At 38.6% G+C, this 22,739-nt stretch overlaps 1 protein-coding gene across 4 annotated transcripts in view; it reads left to right on the forward strand.

Annotated features, from left to right (window-relative positions):
- Positions 1–20,739, forward strand: part of APBA1 (amyloid beta precursor protein binding family A member 1) — an 89,723-nt gene extending 68,984 nt beyond the window's left edge. For 3 of the 4 annotated variants that reach the window (XM_086770254.1, XM_086770256.1, XM_086770257.1), the window contains exons 5-13: positions 2,029–2,174; positions 7,358–7,390; positions 8,462–8,548; positions 9,145–9,330; positions 11,987–12,166; positions 13,008–13,220; positions 17,030–17,149; positions 17,799–17,939; positions 19,313–20,739. In XM_086770254.1, coding sequence (XP_086626380.1) covers positions 2,029–2,174; positions 7,358–7,390; positions 8,462–8,548; positions 9,145–9,330; positions 11,987–12,166; positions 13,008–13,220; positions 17,030–17,149; positions 17,799–17,939; positions 19,313–19,384 — 1,178 coding nt within the window. In that variant the 3' untranslated portion in view covers positions 19,385–20,739. The remainder of the gene's footprint in view (positions 1–2,028; positions 2,175–7,357; positions 7,391–8,461; positions 8,549–9,144; positions 9,331–11,986; positions 12,167–13,007; positions 13,221–17,029; positions 17,150–17,798; positions 17,940–19,312) is intronic. The other variant, XM_086770258.1, reaches the window with a different exon arrangement.
- The last annotated feature ends 2,000 nt before the right edge of the window (positions 20,740–22,739 follow it).

Below are 22,739 nucleotides of genomic sequence, written 5' to 3' on the forward strand. Positions count from 1 at the left end.
CTTCATTTGAACTGTATTGGAATTCTCTGGATTGCTTTACAGTGTGCTGTGTTTAAATGATTATGTGATCATTCTCTTTAGACTACAAATTGATCATTGGTTTAGTCTTCAGTGTATGAGCTGCATATTTTGGAGTCTACGGCCAGAATGTCAACTAATGTGAATTTCATATATTGTTTTGAAACTAGCTGAGGATCTTTCTTCAAACTGAAATTCATCTCCTAGCGATAGCCCTGTCTGTTAAGGGCTATCTTAAGTAAACCTCCCCTCACTAAAAAAACATTTGTAAACTGAAATTTTCTTAGGTCTTGATCCTGTGCAAAATTCCTCAAAAAACAAATGTTCTGGTTTTATGCACTATCAGTTCAAGAAATACTTGCTAGCACCTATGCAACAATTTATTTCAGGTAATAATTTCATTGTCAGAAGTAATAAATGGAGAAGGTCTTGCAAAAAGCAGTACGGTCTGTGTGTTCACCTCTGGTGAGCGTACAGCACATACCTTTTTTGATGGTTTTTTTGATGGTCTATATTCATGGTCTTTGTGTTTTGATCAGAAATTACACTATTAAGGGTTTTGTACTGTAACTGTAATTGTACTATAAAGGGTACAAAACCCTTTATGGTGAAGTGGCGGAAGTGGTGAAAAAGTGGTGAAAAGGCCTTGACATGTAGAGTAACAAATAGCAGCACTTAAAATACTGTATGGTTTCAGGACTGGAAGAATGTGCAAGTATGTAGAGCTTCTAGATGTATACATTTCCCTAAGGAAAACATTCCATTTGTTAGGGTCATGTAGTTGAAAGTGACTTGTTCATTTTGAGGGTTTTCCAGATACGTAGTGTTGGAACAAACTCCGCATACTGGGATGAGCATCTTAAAATTACTAGTCATAAATGTTTAAAGAAACCATAAAGGAGACAAGCTTGCTTTTAAGATTTATACATCTGCTTCTGTCTGTCTGTAGAGTTTCGGTGTGATGCTTGTCACCAGCTCTTTCTTTTGTTGTTTTAATCTTAATAATGACTTGTATTTCTTTGGGGTCAAAGTTTCCCATGCTCATTCTGAGTGCTTGTTAATATCTTCTGTTGTAACTAGAACAAAATTGGCATTCTGACTAATGTTAAACTTAAATGTTAAGCTTCTTAGGTTCACCAGCCTCCCTTTTGGATCATGATAATTTAACATGTAGCAAGGTGTTAAAATACAACATTTTCACATGTTTGATTTTTAGATATAATCACCAAACACCAAAAAACTTACAGGTCATAAATGCTGCTTTGTAAGGATTTGCATTGTTAGACACTGAACACTTCAGCACCCACTGACTTTCCACAGAAGTGGATGGGATCGTTAAGAATTAGTGGGACTAAGAGAGTCGTTTTGCCATCAGGAGAGCCCACGCTCTGTGTATTTAACAATGTTATTATTTAACTCTGTACTTTATCTCAATATCCTTGTTGAGACTAAGAATTTTTAAAGGTCTGTAACATAAAAGTACTTTGCTTAGTTGGGCAATCAGTCTTCTTGGTAAGGGAAGACACCTGTAAAGCATTCCTGGGGAGGTTATTCTGCCTGTTGTACTAGCTGCAGATAACAAAAAGTGAGCAAGTGGCTGATGGCTGTTGTTAAATTGCACCCTTCCTCTTTCTGTTTGTGACTGTTGGTCTTAGAATGGCAAGGCTGGTTTTGGCGGATGAGGGGTGAGCTGAGTAACTGTGTCTGACTCTTTATAACGGTGAATATTCAGAGATTATTTTGCTCCAGGTGATCCCTGCTCACAATAGAATGAGCTATTGTGAGAGACAGGCTGGATTAACAATTACGGCTTTTGCTGGAGAGATGTTGGGAGCATTTACTTGGTGTTTTAATGCCTTTGAAAGTACTAGTTGCTGTATCATCATTCCAAACTGAAATATTTCAGAGGAGGATTTGCAGCCATCAGGTGCAGGCTCAAGTTGTCAGAGTGCTGCTGTTTTGCTGTACTTCAGCATGATCTTCTTCAATGATTGCTTTCCTGTGTTACAGTTCCTGGACCGTGTGATCCTGAAGATTTAATTGATGGAATAATTTTTGCTGCCAATTACCTTGGCTCAACTCAACTTCTTTCTGATAAAACTCCCTCTAAGAATGTGAGAATGATGCAGGCTCAGGAAGCTGTCAGCAGGATCAAGGTGAGGAATAATTCTTGCTGCTTCTCATATGAGTGCATTAAGGTTGCAGATATGATCTTCTTATGTTTGCAGTCATTTTTTCATGTGAGGTTATCTGTGGTTTCAGAAAGGCAAAGTGCCTCATCTTTCTTTCTGCAAAATAAATCACAGGTTTAATGCTGATTTTGGAACAAGACTGATAAGGAAAAGTTAGCAGATAATTTTAATTCCCTGTGGTAATACTTGTGCCGTGTACTCTAAGCCAACATCTGCAGTTAAATACTACCTGGGTGTTGAGGGAAAACAGGTTTAGGGTGTAACTAGTAAGTACTGCAGCTGCTTCTGGCTGGCACTTGATGCAACTGGTACTGTGGTAATGTCTACAGTTATTTTTGACCCTCCTGTGAATACTAGTTTCTCCTCCAGATAACAGCTATGAGCTAATTTAAAAAGAAAAATAAAAGCCTGTGACAGTACAGAGATGTATGGAAAAAAATAATTTGTCCTGGAATCTGTTGTGTTTGCTTTGTTTGGAAAACTGAAATGCCCACTGATTTCTGTACAGGCTGTTACAAGAAATGGGTGTACTGTTGTATTCTAAGTTATAATGATGGTGGTGTTAACTGAAATTAAGATATGTGGATGAAGTATTATAGGGTTGTAAAGGGTGCTGCTATTATCCACATTACCCATACCGTGAAGCTGTGTGGCAGGCACACAGCTTCATCTTCTGCTAACCAACACAATCTCATCTGAAAGTTTTCCTTAGTTTAATGTTTGTGTGTTCTTCTTTTGTTTAGTTTATTTTGGATTCCAACTCAGACTCTGTGTGCAATTGTGTAAAAGAGAGAGGAAGGGAGACAGCATGTTATCAGCAAGGCCAATGGCACTGTCTGTTATGGTCAGCTGATCATGCTTTCTACTGTTATTATTCCTTCCGATGTTCTCCGTGCCAAGTGTTCAGTTTGCTCTGTGTATGAAACTTTCACAGGGAACTCACAGAACTATTGAGAGACTTCCAGAAATTCTAATTTTGCTGTTATTTTAAGTTCTTGTGACATACAAATTCTTCTCTCTGAAAATCACTGACGCCTCTAGCAATTTACCGAAGGCATGGATATAGCTTCCTGTTACAGATAAGTAATCTTCTGCAATCTCTGTACAAGTTTACACACACGTAAGCAGCTACTGAACCTTTTGAAAAAGAGTGATTTATCTGTGTTCACTAAAGACTCCATATTCAGTGACATTTGTTAAAAAGATTTTTCACTCAGCTTTCTAAACCCTGGCAGGTCTTGGTGGGTTCTTCCCAAAACTACAGGGAAAACTTTATTTTACAGAGTCTACTTCTTCTACTCTGGGTGCAAGTAAGGGTGTGCCTGTCTGTTTAGGAGCCCTCATGTGTTCTTTCCTGACACTTGGCCACATGGTAGAGAAGTTGTCTGATTTGAATGCACAGGAAACTAAATGTAAGATGGAGAAGGGAGAGAAATAAGGGCTTCAGTGAGGCTGAATCTAGGAGGGATGCATCACTGGAGGCTGAAAGGAAAGGCTAGCATCAGCTGTCATAGGAAACTGGTATCAGGAGTTGAACTTTAGTCTGGGGATGGGCAGGAAGTTTGCACCTAGAAGGTAAAGCTTGCTTGGGAGTACACAATAGACAAACATTGTATTAGAGAAAACTGGAGCAGAATTGATTTAAAGCAAGTCTATGAGGTATAAAAATGTAGAATCTGTCTCTGATACTAAATGTGTTTCCTAGGAACTCATTAACAAAATGAAGTTCTTTCTGAGGATTCTGTTATGCCTCAGCACTGCTATGCCTCAAAACAGAAGAAATCTGTTTAGCTCATTTCACTTGTAAAACCTATAATTTACACATCCATATAAACCAGCAGGCATGCGTTTTCTTGGTTATAGTAAATTTGTCTGAGGCTGGAGGCCCAAGTAGTTGCGTTGTTGACCTGGTAAAACCCTAGTCTGTGTGCATAATTTTCTGAAACTGTAAGTGTATTTCAGAAGATTGTTGCCTTACTGCATGGCACACAATACTGTTTCACACTTCTTTGACAGTTACTGCTTTTCTGAAGCTCAGGCAATGTAAATATGCTCCCTGCACCTTAGGGTCGTCGGTTTATTAGGGTTGGTTTGGGCTCTTTTTGTTGCTGATTGCTATTAAAGCTAAACTTTTCTAGTGAGAAATTCATTATGACAGATGGAGTTCCCACTGCCAGGTTCATCATTGCCTCAGATAGCCTTTAGCCCAAATGTGTAAAATATTGCTTGCACAATGGCTACGATACTTGTCCCCTAGTCAGGTTTGTTTACAGTGTGTTAGGTGTTGCATGTGAAACATTTCTCTCTAGTTAAAGAAAACAAAGGTTATGAATTAAGAATGAGCTTTTAAAAATTTGTAGACTTGAAGTTAAGAGCATTAAAAAGGGAGGAACAGCTTTAAGGCCTGCTGTGTACACATACCTTCCATATGATTGTGTTCCTTTTGAATTAATAATCCCTGTAGTGCTTCCTTTTAGCAGAGCCTTCAGACCACATATTCATCCACTTAGAATATGAACAGATTTTGAAAACATTTCTCCCTGATGCTGCTTTAAACAAGTATCTCTTCAGTTAAAAGTACAGTTTCTTGCTTGGCCATCATCTCTGTAAAGTCCAGCTAAATTAAAACAGGTACACTGCTTTGAAGGCATTCGTCAAGCATAGTCATTTCATGTAATGGAAAAGGTATTTCACCATTTTCAGGCTGTAGTATCGTTTCTTCAGATAGCATAGAAGGAAATATCTTTTCACACTTTGCTTGGAGTGGATCCATAATACTTGTAATAGTGAAAAAGCTGATGTTCATGGTTGCAGTTCACAGCTGATCTATGCTGTTACGTTTCATGTGTAAACTAACAATTAACCTTCGTTTTTGTTTTTCGTCAGCAGATTTGAGCTGTGTGGCAGGTTTGAACATTTTTAAATGACAACTGATTTGATTACTGAATGTAGTTTAAGATAGAACCCATCCATGGAAATAGTTTAATATTCTGCACATTTTGCTTAGTCTGTGTCATCTAGGTGTTCAATGATTTTGTAGAGGATAAATGGGCTGACTGTATTTAAGGCATCCCTGTAGGAAAAGTGGAAACTTGATAGCTTTTAACAATTTATGATATTGGAAATTGCTACTAGATTAAGAGTTGCATTTCATTTACCTTAAATGAAAAGCCTAGACTGTGTGCATTTTTAAAAAATAATACTTTGTTTAGATTTGGTAGTTTCTGTTTTTCCTAAAAATATAGAAATAACCTTTTGATCTAAATTAGCAAAAAAAAACTTGGCAATAAAGAGGATTTGTCTGGTAAAATATCTTGAATAGAATTATTCTAATTTATTTTTTTTCATGGACTCCAACTTCTTTTATGAGATTTCTGTGCAATGTTAAATCACTTATTAAACTCGGTTGTTCCTTATCATTACCTTAGTTTTATGAAATATTTGAAAGTTACTCTTTAAAACATTAAAATATCACTAAGACCAGATGCTTCCATTACAAGAGCAGAAATTTCAATAACTTAGTGTATTTCAATTAATCTTTGATTCTGCATCACAAACCTCTAGCTCAAGGAATTTTTTCCTCTTTTTTCTTCTTTTTGGCCTGTGCTTCTCCTGTTTTGTGAGGTCTATCACTCTGTAAAGTTTGCAGAGGGGAGGGAATTGGCTGAAGGGGAGCTTGATTTTGGAAAGCAATTTAAATGCTCTGTCTCATGGGTGTCTCCCCCTTGCCCAATGTATGGCAGGCAGCTGTTATTCAAGATGAGTATATTATTTCTGAGTCCCAATGTAAGTTATTATTAATGTAGTTGAGAGCCTGCAGCATGAAGCAGTTCTACTTGCTTTTGCAGTAGTTTGCAATGACCAGGCTATCAAACATTTCTTAGTTTGGAAAAGGTGACAAAAAGCTGGTGTGAGAATGTTTATATTTGTAAATAAGCAGTATAGTCTAAAGTTTCAGTAGCTGCTTTCAGATTTGTTTAGACAAAACCTGACAGATTTAAGTTGTGAGCACCAGTATAAAACATTTGACGTGTGTTCTGAGTCAGGCCTCCTGTTTGTTCTTCATGAAAATAGTTAGCCATGAATCTCTGTGAAGCCTGTAGTGGTAAACCTCCTTCACACCACAAGAACCCCTGTTAATTTAATTAGATGAGAGAGCTGTTATGTTGGAAGTAAAGGGGTGTCTGCCAGCCTGGCGAGTATTGCATTTCTTCAGTAAGCAGGTCCATTAGTTCCGTTCACCTTGGTTTGAATGAATGGTTGCAAGACTGTAGGAATGATGCTTATTTGTGTTGTTATTGCTGCCACAGTAGTAGTAGCATGTAAGGAATCACTTTCTTGCAATGGGTTGATCTGTCTCTGGATGAAAATCAATTACGTAGTGACAAGACCCCTATTTTGAGGTGTTTGTGGAGCTGAAGTACATGCTCCTCTGCCTTCTTGAAAAAAATGTGGTAGTATGGACATGTCTTTGTGCAGGTGTCACAGGAAAACCTGTTGTCCGGATGTGCAGTCCTAAAATTGATGTAGGTGTATTTGCACAGAAGGAGGAGAAAATGTAGGTGAAAGTTACCCACTGTAATTTTATTTTTCCAGGAAAAAGTAGCATAGCTTTAGGGAGGTTATTTTTTGAAGACTGTTTAAGTATGAGAGCATTAGGAAACTTGAATCTAAATTCTTTAGATCTGAAAAAGCTGGAATACTAATGGTTAAGATTCTTCTCTCACCTTTTACACTGGTGTTGTTTCAAAAGAAGTAAAATCATGGTTTACACTGCTGTAAATGAGAGGAAGCTCCACTTTTTTTCCTTAAAAAAACCCCAAGAAATAAACTCAGAAAAGAACCCACTTGTTTGCTGCAGGTTACATTTTAAATGGGAAAAAAAAATCCTCTTGTGTTCTTCCTGACTCTTTTGGTGCAGTTTCTTTTAATTTTTTTAAAGTAATTGTGCTAAGCGGGAAATTTTAATTTTTTTTTTTTTTTTAAGCCAAAAATGAAAGGAGGCAATTAATCTAGGCAGGGACTAATTTAGAATAGCTAGTAGTCTGTGAGCCCTGGCATTAGCACGTAGATTCCTGCTTGACTTGGAGTCTCTGTAAGTTCTTCTCTAACTGTTCTCCTGTCTCTGTTTGTTCCATGCTAAGCAGATGGCCCAGAAATTAGCCAAAAGCAGGAAGAAGGTGCAGTACAAACTCCATCAGCTTGATGTTATGCCTGTTCTTTTGTTTTCTGGGGGGTTTTTTGCCTTTCTTTTTATTTTGTGTTTTTATTTTCTGCATCCAGCAAGTTTTTTTTTAGATTTATTTCTGAGCCACCATACAAGTTGACATTTCTCAGAAATCAGTTGCCTGATTGGCCATTTTTTTGTTGCTTATCATTAGCCATTTCATGTTAGAAATAAAGATTACGTTCTAAAGAAACAGGACTGACATGGCAAAGGTTTTAACTCTTTAAAATAATAGATTAAAATTAACTTTTTTTATTATTAATTTTATCTTTCTTTAAGTGTGCTTTGTTTGATTCACAGATGTGTTGAATTGCTGGATGCAAAAAAAAAGTTTATGTATATAAACACAGTAATGTGCTGAGATTGACTCATCTTAGTAATAAGTTTTGCTTATGGAGTTTTTAAGTATTTTTTAACAAATCTAATTTTTAAAAATATTGCAAGTATTTGCTTTCTGTTAACAAAATGTTACTTCTGAAGTGAGTGAGTGCTTGAATATTATGTTGTCTGACTGTGAAGGACTTCTTACCAGAACTGCATTATGTTTTACTTTAACTAGTACCCACCTGTGATACAGGTTTTTCCATTGGTCTTGGCAGTCACTGTTAGCCCATATAGAAATTCCTCAGTCAAGAGATACTGTTAGGCCTTTCTATGGCTTGTGTGAAAAACCTTCTTTAAAGTGGGATTCGTAGTGTGGAGAAAATGGGAGAATCATTTTTATTGTAATTACATCTTTATATTGTTCATGTTGCAGTCATGTTTGATTTTACTGAATCAGGAAAAATATCAAGGAAGCTTTTATGGGGTTAACAGTTTTTTTCTAATAATATCCAATTCACTTTCACATGTATTTGTATAGTTTCCATGTCTTTGTGTTTATCTTTAGCTTCTATAGTCTAATACTCTATCTTGCATTGCTGTTCTGGTGACTGTGTCTTAGTGCGCCCCTGTTCGTGAGCTAACATAATTAGTTAGTGTCTTACCTAATGTGCTCGTTTGACTCTAATCCATTTATTTGCAGGCTCCAGAAGGTGAATCTCAACCCATGACTGAAGTGGACCTCTTCATTTCTACACAAAGAATAAAAGTACTGAATGCAGACACACAGGTATAGACAATAAGATGCCTTTATCAGTATTGTGGTAGTGGGCTACTGAATTAAACTTTCACCTGCCTGCCAAAATTTGTCTTCAAAAAGTGCTGGCTCTTGTATTTCTTTCCAGGATTTCCTAGTAAGAAATACGTTTTCAAGAACCGTGTCATACGTGCATTTACCCTGGTGTGTCTGACTGTAGAAATGATTAGAATTTGTGGGTAAACTAATTGCAGTCAGGTCATTTCTTATGAGCCGTGATGCATCAAGTATTGATTGTGCCCAGAGTAGCCAAAAAAGTTTGGTTTTGATAATTTGAAATTCATAATCCTGTGCAGATACGTGCCCAGCATATTCAGATTCTAATATAGAGGTCTTTATGTGCTTTTCCACAAAAAAACCCACAAATTTAATTTGTAAAACTTGCCCTTTGCTTTGCTTTTGGAAAGTGAAGCTCCTTTTTTCTACTGGCATTTCCCTTCATACATGACCGGTATTACAGACTTTGTTTAACTTAAGTCTTCCATTGCCATTTGTTTGTTTCGTAATACTAGGTACGCAATAAGAGCTTTATTGAAACCGCTGCTCATGTTGTTTTTTGTATTCCCCAGGAAACCATGATGGATCATCCCCTGCGGACCATTTCTTACATTGCAGATATAGGAAATATAGTTGTTTTGATGGCTCGTAGGCGAATGCCGCGGTCTAACTCCCAGGATAACGTGGAAGCATCTCACCCTTCCCAAGACGGAAAGAGGCAGTACAAAATGATTTGCCATGTCTTTGAGTCTGAGGATGTAAGGAATTACTCTGTCTTGTAATTTTCTGTGAGGGGAAATGTAAGCCCATTTCAGTAGGCCTGTAGTCCATTGCAAGTGGTCCTGCTTGTTCATTAACTGCAGCTGAATATTTCATCTAAGCAGAGGAACTTGCCTTGGTGTTTATAGAAATGCTTCCCATTCTTAAGCCCCTTCAGTGCATTCCAGTAACAATGAGAGGAGGGTCTAGTTGCCACAGCTTACAAATACCAGCTCAGATTCTGCATGTGAGAGTGAAGTCTATCAGAGATGCTTATTTTCCTAGGCAAATTCTAATCCCAAGTGCTGCATTAGGTGTCATTGATACATACTAGAAAAGTGATTTCTTTTGTTGTTTTTCTTGAGGAGGAGACTAGTGTTGGGCAGTAGTTGCCCACATCATATTGAATTTTGACAAAGACCATTAAAAATTGTGGATTTTTTTCCCCAAAATAACATGTAAGCCAGTTTTGAAAAGCCTTGCAAGGAACTGATGTGAAAATAAAAAAAGAGTAGCCAATCTTTTTTTGGCTTAATGTCACTTGATGCTGCTGCCTGCTTTGAGACTGCTGCACCTGTATTCCTGGTCACAAGGCTGAGCGCTGCTAGCTCTTTTACGGGCCAGTTGAAAAAGGAAAAATCAAACTGTCAGATGCCAGAGCCTGGGGCTTATTTTCCTTCAGCATGTGGTGGTCTGACTATGATCCAGACTTCCTGGATCTGTTTCCTAGGCTGCTATTAATACTTTGGCGGGCTGGAATCTGTGCTTCCTTTCTAAGATCACTGACATTACTTTCTGTGGTGTGTTTGGATCAGCCGATATTTGTGTCAGATGTAATCCTCCCTATGCCACTAGATATTGGTCTGGAAAGTACGTGCCTGTAGATCCAAGAAAAGCGTTGCTCAGTGATGTGAAAATATGCTGACAAATTGCAGGAGATTATATCAGCTCTGCTTAGTCATGGTATAGTTCACAAATAGCTCATGAAATTTATCTCAAGTACTCAGATGACTAAGAAAGAGTATTGTAGCACCAGTTAGAAGAAGAGAGATGGCAGCTTCAAAGATTTTGTACATCCAGCAGAGTAGTACAGCCTGCTTACATTATAAAACCCAGGTAGGTATCATCGTTACCTTTTCTTCTTCTGGGACAGGTGGGTATTTAGAATAATTTACCCAGTAACTGACACAGGTATCATGTAGGTATCACTGTCACCTTTTCTTCTTCTGGAACAGCATTTGTGTTTAGAAGAATTTATGCAGTAACTGACACAGAAGCTGTAAGCCCTGAGGTGGATATTGGCCAGAATGTGTCTCTGTTTGGAAGAGTGCTTATCTGAGGAGGACAGCACCAGATTTTCAACTATATTTAGAACTACATCTTCAAATGAGCTGAACCCTGGTGGTGTGTCCAAATACTGGATGTCTAAATGGGAGCTGATTTCTTCTGGGAGAGGAGATATATGTGTATGAATGTAAAGTCTGCATTTGTCTCCTCACCTAGGTTACTGAGATATGGAGATGTAGTTTTCCCATTTTCTTGCTGTCTTGTTCTTGCTGTCAAAACAAGGTTTATCTGAGCATTGGTAAAATACTGCCAGTCTAGGTATTGGCCTTTTCAGCAGGAGCAATCATGCTATGTTCATCAGCAGGTTTAGTGCTAGTTTGAGTTGCTTTAAGATAACACTCAACTTTTAATTTCAGGGTTGGAAACCTTTCCTTTATTAGAGACCAAACTGGACTTTAAATACAGCTGGTAGGCTGTATAAAAACACACCTCAGCAGTATTCATTCTTTACCAGCACTGCCCCAGGCCTGTGTTGTCAGCCTTGGAGCTCTCCTCTTCTCTTCCCTCTCTTTGCCACAGACAGCACTGTGTTCCAGGGGACTGTTTCAGTACATGTCATGGCCAACTCCTGTGCACTACAGAGTGCTTACTGCATGTATCACAGCAGTACTCTGCACCATGCTGTGCTGCTTTCCTCTCCGGCCTGTTACCTGTCTCATACTAACCATGGTCACTACCTCAAAGGGAGGCATCCTTCTGGTCTGAGATGTCTGTGACCATTTCTAGTCACTTCAAGGCTTGGATCTGGTCCCTAGTTGCTGCCCTTTTCCTCTTTCATCTGAGGCTGAGTTAGGAGCACCCAATATGGACATGGTGGTTTTAAAGGACGGTAAGAAAAGGAGGAAATATCCTCTTAAATATGGTTGTGTTTTCTAGTAAACTTTTTCATTTTCACTCCTGGCTTGTCAGAGAATGGCATTGCCTTTGCTAGAAGGGAAAGCCATCTGGGACCTGCGTGTGTGGGAAGAATTGTAGGTGTGAGCTACAGCCACTGCAGTGGGTATACCTTTATATTTGTTTTAGCAGTTCTTACCTGTGAAAGGATAGTTTTATTTATATTTTTTATTTATAATTGCTTACCAAGTTGGGTTCATGGCACAGGCAAATGTGATGACATTTTGAGAGCCTTTTAAATTAATTTCTAGTGCATAAATATTATTTAAGCTGTATTGCAGTAACTTGACTTGTAGGTTCCTCAGTTTGACTTTGATCCATTTTACAGTGTGATTGAAACAGAGAAAGTGTCAGTGGACATGACCATAAGAATGTTTCACATTTTTCTTTTCTCTTCTCTGGGAACTGCTACAGGCACAGCTGATTGCGCAGTCCATAGGTCAAGCTTTCAGTGTGGCCTACCAGGAATTTCTGAGAGCAAATGGAATCAACCCAGAAGACCTTAGCCAGAAGGAATATAGTGACTTGCTCAATACCCAGGACATGTACAATGATGACCTGATTCACTTCTCCAAGTCTGAAAACTGCAAAGATGTATGTGTCTTTTTTTTTTTTTTTTTTTTTTTTTCCCCATAACAACAGTAAGCTGCTCCGTACTAGTTGGGGGCCCATGCTGGCAGAAATCACAAAATCATTAATACTTCCTATAAATTACCTCAGCGAGCCTAGAATATCCTCCCAAGTAGGACACACTGTCATCAATTCTGTTTTAAATGCAAACAGTGGATGTAAAATTTGTCACTACTTATTAAAGCAATGAAATGATTTACCATCCGTTTGTGTTCTTTTTACCAAACAATTTTCAGATATGTTTGACATTGTATGTTAATTAAATTAGCTTAAAACAGATTAACAGAGTAATAAAATTTAACAGATTACAGTAAATGATATAAAATTTATAGGGGCCTCGGTGTTTGTGAATGTGGCTGATTCTAGATTTTAAAGGATTGTATTTGCTGAAAGGATTTACAGGTTGGTTAATAAAGATGAACCAGTGCATCACTGCAATGCACAGGTAGTGGTTTTCCAATCCACAGTGATAAACTCTTGCAGTCTCTTCCTGTTCAGCTTTGTCCACTGAAGCCCATGGCACTAGGGTTTCTTCCACTTCAGTTTCCTCTGCTCATATGCAGAAATAAGTTGTGAGGGGTGTTTTGCACTAAGCAAAATCTGTGTTATGTAGTGTTGATTATTTCATGTTTGAATACGTAATAAAATGTGTACCCTATTTTGTTTTACCTTTGAGTTAGAAACATGGGTTGCAAATAAGGAGGGATATGTGTTGGTGGGTTATATGAATGTTTGGGGGGAGGGGGGTGTTAGTTCCGCAGGTGTGAAGAAACTTTTTTTTGAAACACTTTTTCTTACCATACAGGTTTACATTGAAAAGCAAAAGGGAGAAATTCTAGGTGTTGTGATTGTGGAGTCTGGCTGGGGATCTATTTTGCCTACAGTTATCATAGCCAACATGATGCATGGAGGACCAGCAGAGAAGTCTGGGAAGCTGAACATAGGGGACCAGATCATGTCGATCAATGGGACCAGTTTGGTTGGTTTACCACTCTCAACATGCCAGAGCATTATAAAGGTACAGAGAATGTTTCTGGAAGTTACACGTTTTAAAAGGGTTACGTGATAGGACAGCAGAGAGTATAGAACTCTTAAGTAACTTCTTACCAAATGTTTGTGTAGCACTTTCCATTTAATGATCTTTAAACTACAGTGGGAATTTCACCAAACCGGTTTTCTGACTCCCAGGAAGTGATCTGTGCCGTTCACTTGTGTAGACCTGGGCTCTGCAGAAGTTGACTCTGCAAGAGAATATTTTGTTGAGAAGGAAGATATTGCTAGATACACATCTGAAGAAACTTAAAATTTTCTGTGACAAATGAAGGCACAGGTGTCTAATATTGCCCTAGGCCATATTAGCTGTTTAAATGCCTCCTAGTATCTGTCTGAATGAGAGCTGATGCCTTTTTTGTTGTTGTTGTTTGTAATTATTTTTAAAATTTTTAAGCTTTGATTAAAGACGTACCTAACATCTGTCGAAACTTTGCCAGGATTATATGAAAGTGTGATACTACTCTTAACTTGGATAAATGGGATATTTTAATTAGAAGAGCTTTCTTCTAGTTGTCAGAAAAGTATGTGACTGCAAAAAGCATGCAGGTCAGTTGGAACTGAACAGTGTCTGGCGCAGCTGTAGCATACAGGGAAATAGGTATTTTAACGTCAGCGTTTCAAGAAATGGAAAGATGCATCACTAGGCAATGTTTGAGATGAAGCTATATGGACTTTGTTATTTATCAAAACAGCCCCACAGAGCTCTTGCAGATCATAACATGTAGACAAATAGTGTAGTGCTGGTAGTGTAGTATACAGAAATCCTTCTCTGATTTCTAGGAATATGCCTGTTAAACTTACTTATTTAGGCAATTTTCTGGTAACAAGATGTATTATGTAATTCTTTTTTTTTTGCGTTTTGTACTTTTTAAAATTGCAAAGTAAATTTTGCATTTACAAAGTAAATTTACTGAGTAGAAATAAATCTACAAATTATTTTCTTTTTACTTTTTGTCCATGGATTAGTTTCTTAATACTTGAACTAAGGTGTTTGCTAGGAAGACTTCCCATGCTGGTTTGCAAAAATGTTAATCCTGAGTTCTGATGCATAATAGGTGCATAAGTCACTGAACCAGCCATTTTAGATTCAGTCAGTAGAAATGACAGCCTGGAAGTGTAGCATCCTAAAAAAGTGGCAAAAACAGTCTTACATTTGTGAAGGAAGGAAAAAAAAATCGTATTAAGTGTCTTTGTGCCATCTTCAGTGGAACAAAACTTCCTGCATCAGTTTTATTTCTAAAACTGTGATGAGTTATGCTTCTCTGATTCAGAGCCTCTTCTGGTGGAGTTTGGTTGTGCTCACCTGTACTTTCTCACAACATAAACAACCAGCTTTGTTGTTTCCAGCTTCTGCAGGCCTTTCTCTTCCTCACTGGTAGTTACTGCTGTTTCCATAGGAACTGCTAGCCATGTATTTTTTCTTTTGAAAGAGAAGATAGCCTGTATGTTTGCAGGTCTTCATAACCATGTATCTGGAGCTGTTCATATACCACTTCTGGTAACAAGTATATATACCACTGAATGATCTAAGCACACATTTTAATGCGGCAGAAATATCTCAGGATTTTGAATTTCTTTAGCATGCTGTAAGGTCTCCTATGAAAAGATGAGATAGTTATGTAGGTAAGAGGAATATCTTGCAAGCACTTCAGATAAGATAATTTCAGTATTATAGATGTAATCTCTGCTACTAATTTACCATAAACCAATTGCAAGCTGGCAGAGCTCAGAAGAAGCTTTCCATATGTGGTGGTTATTCCTTAATTGTATTATGCTACTTGTATCCTTTTCAGAAGCATCTGGTGCTGGCTACTATCAGAAGCAGACTCGGGCACCAGATAAGCAGTCAAGTTGGTCAAATGATGCAATTGTTTTGTTTCTGATCAGCATGTATTACCAGTCTGCATAATACTGGAAATTAGCCACTTTTGAAATATATTCGCTTTCTGTAAAATTAGAAAATTATTTGTTGGGGACCACACTAATTTTTTTTTTTTTCCCCCAAGGAATACACATAAATAACTTGCACATTCATCAGGGAAGTTAGGAGTGCATTTATATCAACTCTGTAAAGGGCATGTAACTTGAGTGAACTCAGATAACTGAAGTTAGACACCTAAATTCCTCATAAAAATGGGCATCTCCAGTACCCTGCATGACTCCTGCCCTCCTGGATTTAGAAGGCTGAGGCAGAAGCCCCTCAGACTTTTGAGTAAACATCATACTCACAGCTTAGCACAGGTTGATTAGTCCCTGTCTTTCTGCTATGTGTAGTATTGTGAACACCTGCATATAGAAGATGAATGGCCCTTGAGCATGTGTGGTGTGCTACTAACTCCTCACTGGAGCGGAGGAGTCCATAGTCCTGGAAGAGACGGAGTTCAGACCTTCTCTCTGCTGAGAGCTGAGCAGAGGCAGTTCCCACAGCCACGTGCTTTGTCAGTTTGTGTTCAAATGCCCATTCTCTTGGAGCCACTTTCAATAACGAGCGAAGCTGAGCTCAGTGCTGTGTGGAAGTGAGCGCAGCCATTTCCCATGTGATGACTGCATCCTCTTGGAGGCACTGGCAAGAAAACAGACTCATAAATTCACTCTAGCAGGATGCGAGTCTAGTTATTCAAGTCACTGCTGAATCTGGAGTTTAGCTCAACAGAATCAACATCAGTATGGATGTAGACACTTCAGTGTATTACCTTAGCTACAGTAGGAATTATTTTTTAGAATTAACCTTTCAAAGTCAGCGTCAGACACCTGTTAGTTGCAGTGGGACCCAGATTTCAATTGTACATATAAAAGGAATTCAGAAGTAGGTACTGAAATTGGTAAGTGTTGTATTAAGTAAGGTGGAAGTTGCTGTATTCTTTAAAAAGCATCTCTTTCTTGATGTGAATTTCATTTATCTGTTTATTTATGGCTAAGCCTTTGTATGATGAAGCATTTCAGAAAAATACCTTAACAATCTCGAAGAGCTCTGAATACTTGAAGTTGTATAAGGAGTCAGATTACAGTTATCTGTGTTTTCACATTTGAGTTTTCTGGAGCCATACAGTCACAGAGTCTCTGAAGCTGGTAGTCACTGCTGAAGCTGGTCTAAACCAACACTTCGGTTCAAAGTAGACTAGGTTGCTTAGGGCTGTGCCCACCGGGGTTTGAATAACTCCAAGGCTGGATACTCCACAACCTCTCTGGGTAATCTGTCCCAGTGTTCTGCCACTCTTGACAGTAAAAATAAATTTTCCTCCTTAAATTTTCTTCTCGTAGCAATGAGTTAACAATGAATGTGATATAACTCATTTAGAAGGGAGGAGGAACAGAAATTAGGAGCACTGCTTATACAAGCCATGGACAGAATTGAATATATTCTATGAGGGGAGCCACTTATTTGTAACTGTCTTGACTACTTATTTAAAATTTTATTTCCCATCCACAGTCACTGGCTTTTTGGGTGAGCTGCATGGACCTGTTTAGTATGCTTTTTATACATAATTTGTATTATCAAATGAAGAAATTGCTGATAGGAAGCTAGTTTTCTTAAAACAACTGTGTCAGCTTCTTGGCAAGAAAAATTTGATATTTTATCATTCATTTCTCTGGCTATTCTGGTTCTTGTTTCTGGCATTCAGTGATCAGATTCTGTTACAATGCATACAAAGAGGTGTTTATTCAGAGCTGTTCCCATGTCAAAATTTTAAAACTTTTTTTGCCACCCAACAGTGCTTATGTTAAATGTTTCACTGTCTTTGGCAGCGTTTTCATGGTGATTTCTTTTCACAGGGTTTGAAAAACCAGGCCCGGGTTAAACTGAACATAGTTAGGTGTCCTCCAGTAACCACAGTCCTGATCAGGAGACCGGACCTCAGATACCAGTTGGGCTTCAGTGTGCAGAATGGGATTGTAAGTAGCTTCCACACTCTCTGGTTAAACTAATATACATGAAACTTCTTATCCATTTATGGGGTTTCAGTGTAGGAAGAGGGAAGCTGCCATTTTCTCCCTTACAACAAGCAGGACTTTGCACATGTATTAAGTCTAAGATATAAAAGCTAAGTTAATCAGAGGGTTTTTTTTTTTTTCTTTGACTCTACTTACTTCACAACTTTAGAGTCAGCCAGAGGAACAGAATAGCTGCTTTAGGTTAGAGAAACAAAAATGTGTAGCAGAGGGTGTTTTCAGTTTGTATCATTCGTGTCTCTGACCATTGCCTGATCTCAAAAGAACAAGACTGTCGTTGATCCTATTCTGTTGTAAGGCATCTGCATCCTGAACATTGTTAAACTGTTGTCCTTCATACACTCTTAAATTTCCAAACCACAGCACATGTAATGTGTAACACAAACAGCCTTTTCTGACAGTTTGTTCTGCTCTATATCCAGTAATTTGTCATAACAAATTTTACTTTGAATCAGTGATCAGTTACATTTTAGAATTTGTTGCAAGCCTCTGTTTTTAAATGCTGATTTACAGTTTACAGGCAAAAAAAAAGAGTGATCTAAAGCCTCTCTTCCTTATCCAAACCCTGATAAATTTGTCCTTTGCCTTCCAGATCTGTAGCCTTATGAGAGGAGGTATAGCAGAGCGAGGAGGTGTGCGTGTCGGCCATCGGATCATTGAAATCAATGGACAGAGTGTTGTAGCAACACCCCATGAGAAAATTGTTCACATTCTGTCAAATGCTGTTGGTGAGGTAAGAGCTGGCAGTATGTCTAGGCAATATAACATGGATCATCGCTGTTACCAGTAACAATCAGTGGAAACCAGTAACAAGTGGTGTCCCTCAGGGGACCAATACTTTTTAATATCTTCATCAATGACATAGTGGGATTGCAAGCACCTTCAGCAAGTTCAAGGGTGACACTAAGCTGAGTGGTACAGTTGACAAGCTCAAGGAAAGGGAAGCTGTTAGAGGGACCTTGACAGGCTTGAAATGAGGGCCCATGTGACCCTCATGAAGTTCAACAAGGCTGAGTGCAAGGTCCTGCGCCTGGCTTTGGGCAGTTTCCAACGTCAATACAGACTGGGGGATGAATGGATTGAGAGCAGCCCTGTGGAGAAGGACTTGGGCTGGTTGATGAAAAATTGAACAAGTGGGGAATGTGCACTTGCAACCCAGAAAATCAACCATATCCTTGGCTCCATCAAAAGAAGTGTGGCGGTGGATCAAGGAAGGTGATTCTGCACCTTTACTGTGCTCCTCTGAGACCTCACCTGGAGTGCTGTGTCCAGGTCTGGAGTCCTCAGCAAAAGAAAGACATGGACCTGTTAAAGCAGGTCCAGAGGAGGGCCACAGAAATGATCAGAGGACTGGAATGCCTCTCCTGTGAAGAAAGACTGAGAGTTGAGGTTTCTCAGCCTGAAGAAGAGAAGGCTTTGGGAGACCTTACAGCAGCCTTTCAGTATATAAAGCAGGCGTACAGGAAAGATGAGGAGAGACTTTTTACCAGGGCCTGTATTGACAGGATAAGGGGCAACGGTTTTAAACTGAAAGAGGGTAGATTTAGACCAGAGATAAGGAAGACATTTTTTATTATGAGGGTGGTGAGACACTAGAACAGATTGCCCGGAGAAGTTGTGGATGCCCCATCCCTAGAAGTGTTTAAAGTCAGGTTGGGCAGGGCTTTGAGGTACCTGATCTAGTGAAAGATGTCCCGGCCCGTGGCAAGGGAGTTTGGACAAGGTAATCTTCAAGGTCCCTTCCAGGTCAAACTGTTCCATAATTCTGGGTTTCTACCTCTATTAGCCTGTTGCTGTTCAATTCTAAAAAGTGGAAGTGAGAGCAAGCCAGCACACCATTTCTGTTGTTATTTACCCATAGTTCTCCTATGTTTTAGAAGAACCCTAATCTGAAAATACAAAATATCCACAACTGTAGATGGTTCATTGGTACTAAACATACTGTTTCATAAAATCACCACCTGCAATACTTTTTAATAAGAGTTTGAAAACTCTCAGATTTTACCTTTCCCTTCTGACCTGCATGACCATAGCTAGTTCCTTCACCAATGCTCTGTTGTATTATACATGTTAGGAACACTGATTAACTTGTCATATTTCCTCTAGATTCATATGAAGACTATGCCAGCTGCCATGTACAGACTGTTGACTGCGCAAGAGCAACCAGTTTACATCTAAAGCCGACACCTCACCATCACAATGTGCATGGAGGATGTTTTTCCTCATTAGTGCTTGTCTCTCTAGTGCTGCATTTCTATGTCTGCAGAGACATTTCTTTCTCTCTCTTCACAGACAGAAACACACCGTCTCTCTCCTCCTTCCCTTTTTCCTCTTCTCTCCACAATTTTCCTGTATTGTGGGAAGGGGCAAAATATATCTATGGGACTATTTTGGTTGCATCTTTTTACAAGTGAAACTTTGTGCAGTTCCACATGCGAAACAGGAAAATAACAGCAGCGTTGTTCACAGCAGGATTCACAAAGAAGCTTGACTCTACTTCATGCTACATAATCAGTTTTATTGTTGAGCTATAATTTGTCAAACCAAGTAAATTAAATGTTGCTGAATGGAAGATGTCTTTACCAAACAGATAAAAGTACAGGACGCAAAGTGTTCTCTTGGATATCCCACATGTGACTTTGTTTTTCTTGCCCAATTTTCCCACAGGCACCGAGCTCAGTACTAAAGGTTTATATCTGTAGGGAAAGTAAAATACCAAAAGGATAGTTTTGCCCTCGGGAAGAATTACCTGCTTATGAAGACTCAGTAAATGCTGCTGTTGTAAAATGGACTATCCAAATACACACCTTTTAATTCCCCTCTGTCATCATTTCTTCATGATAGTAGAACCCCAAAAGGTACTCTGTGAGTTACTGGAACAAGTTACACTTGCATTACTTTAACTAAGTAATTTAGAAGGCATTTTTTACAGCTGCCTCCCTCTCTCTGCCCCAGGTTTTCTTCTTTGTTTTCTTCTACATTGTTTTTTAATGCAACATGTCTTTTATAGTCCCTTGCCTATTTTAGAGGTTGAAGGAGGGGGGAGGATCTTTAAATATCTAAAGAGAAATAGTGAGGGGCTTTCCTGAATAGCTACACTTTTTCTAGGCTCTTAATTCTGAATTTGGTGCACACAACCATGTGTACCAGTGTATATAGATGTTTTTAAAATTGTGCTTGCTATTTATGAAGTTTGAATATAAGAGATCTGCAGACTATTCTCAGTAATTTCATTCTCTGAGCCAGTTTTAACATATATTTTTGTCCAAAGAGTTGTCTAATTTTATTGACTTTCTCTTTAGTTAGTGATATAGATAACAGTGGACAGGATGAAGTGGGGATAAACTTATTTATTTTGTTATATAATTTAACTTGTGATTTATTTCCATATGTATGGCACTTAAAGGAGATATGTGTGTACTATATGCACTTGTATGAAGATAATAAACTGTAGGGATGTGTGAAATCTAGGATTTGATTGACCTTTAACTTGCATGCTAGAGACAAAAGGGGAAAAAGGGGTTGGGTTAGGGGTTTTTTTCAGAGAGAGGAAAAAAAAAAAAGACGCGGTGGCTTTTCTTCCTAATGAGAGGAAAATTCTCCATTCTCTGTGGTTACTTTTTGCCAGGACTTTATACTGGTGTTAATGCTGAAATTGAACCATACATTTAGTCGATTTCTTTTAAGAAACAGTTTCTGCTGTGATAGAAAGGCTCGGTGAGGTGAAAACAAGAGCAGGCCACACACGGCCACACACCACTTCTGCCTGGCAGATGTGCTGTTGGCCATAGTCATTTGTTTCCCAATTATTGTGGGGTGGACTGTGCAATGTAAGCGTTGTTTGCAGTCCAGTAATGACACCTAGACGTGACCTTGGAGATTCGTGGAAGTGGCTGTGTGTGTGCATGTGCATATGGACACGTGGTGCAAACACTGCTGGGAGCCGTTGAGCACTCTTGCCAGAGGTCCATTTTGGACTGTCACAAATCACGGACATCCAGAGGCTGATCAGAGGTAGAGAATAAGCTTTGTATTTCAGTGGGCAGTAAACATTTAAGGGAGATGATGAAGTGGTGCATAAACTATTGTAGTAAGTGAGTATGTTTTAGTGTCGAGATTAATGTATGATGACTTGGTTTTACTGCAGTTCTTGTGGTTAAATAATTTAATCCCAATCTCCAGACCAGGAGATTGCACAAGAGAGCGGTGTCAGTATCCCAGGTTAGTACTTACCTCTGCCACCTGACTGATGCAACTAGATAGTGAGTGAATTGTGAGTATATTGTTTAACTGTAGACATCTGGTTTATGATAATTTGAACTCTTTTTCCAGAACTTTCCATATATATAGTAATATATGTAAATATGATATATAACCATGTACAATTTAGAAGCTTATATACAGTGCAGCCTTTCCATAAGTTGCCTGAGAAAACTCAGTGAACTCTTGAAGATACAGTTATCATGCTTCTGGTTACTGCTATTTTTACACCCTCGGCTTCATTTGTTTCTGTGGTTCTGTCCAACTCATATGGTGAGGTCTTTAACTCACTTTACTAGGAAACTATTAAGACCTGAACATGCAAATGCGTTTCAGGATGAAGCAGCTGTTTATTTGAAAATCTTGCAGCCAAGATTTTGTGAAGTTACTGACGCTTGAGTGCTTCAGCAGTTCATAGTAAATAGGTGCTTAAAATCAGAGCAAGTGGATGCTTGCAGGATCAAAGTCTAGCAAAAAATGCCAGTTTTCCCAATTGCAGTGTGTGCATAAGATTCTTAACTGGGAGGTCCGTAGTGTATGCACACTTCTGACAACAGTCTTGTAAACAATCCCATTTTACTTTGTAAAAGGAGTTTGAAGAAACAAGGAGCGCGAAGAGGAAAGATGGCAGTTCTCTAGGCTTGCGGCAGTTTGTTAGATTATATATGTGAATTTTTAACAGACTCAAACTGCTGGTTTACATTCCTTCTTCAGTAACAGACCTAAATTCTTTTTCATCCTTGCTGCTTCATACAGTCTAATTAACTCTTCAGTGTTTACATTAAGGATGAAGTATCCCTTATGTGGTTTTTTTTTATTGGCAAATTTCATACATCTGTTTTGAATCTTGTCTGAATTTGAGACTCAGTGGGGATTTGCAGGTTTGCTTGCTTTCCTTGTTTTTTAAATGAAATGTATTTCTGAAGACAGCAATGTGGTTGAGATCTCTTGTACATATTTAGCACAGTACCTAGAGTATGAAGTTGTACTATTGTTCTGTAAAGAGGGTGAATAGAAATTATTGTAAAGCGTTGGGAAAAGTATAGTATTGTATTTGTAACAATATTGTTCTTTGTAAACATTTAATGATCTCTCTATATAAATATAAATATATATATAAATATATGTGAGCCTGGAATGTTGATACTGCACATCTACTGAATGTAATTCCTCCGATGTTTTTTGCTACAGGTCTCTGACTGCAGCAATGAAGCTGCAGTGGTTTGATTTGGGGCGGGGAGGGCAGGGGGGAGAGGAATGGGCTTTTGTTTTG

The sequence above is a fragment of the Chlamydotis macqueenii genome, chromosome Z, assembly GCF_036417535.1.
Source record: "Chlamydotis macqueenii isolate bChlMac1 chromosome Z, bChlMac1.mat, whole genome shotgun sequence".
NCBI classification, from domain to species: domain Eukaryota; kingdom Metazoa; phylum Chordata; class Aves; order Otidiformes; family Otididae; genus Chlamydotis; species Chlamydotis macqueenii.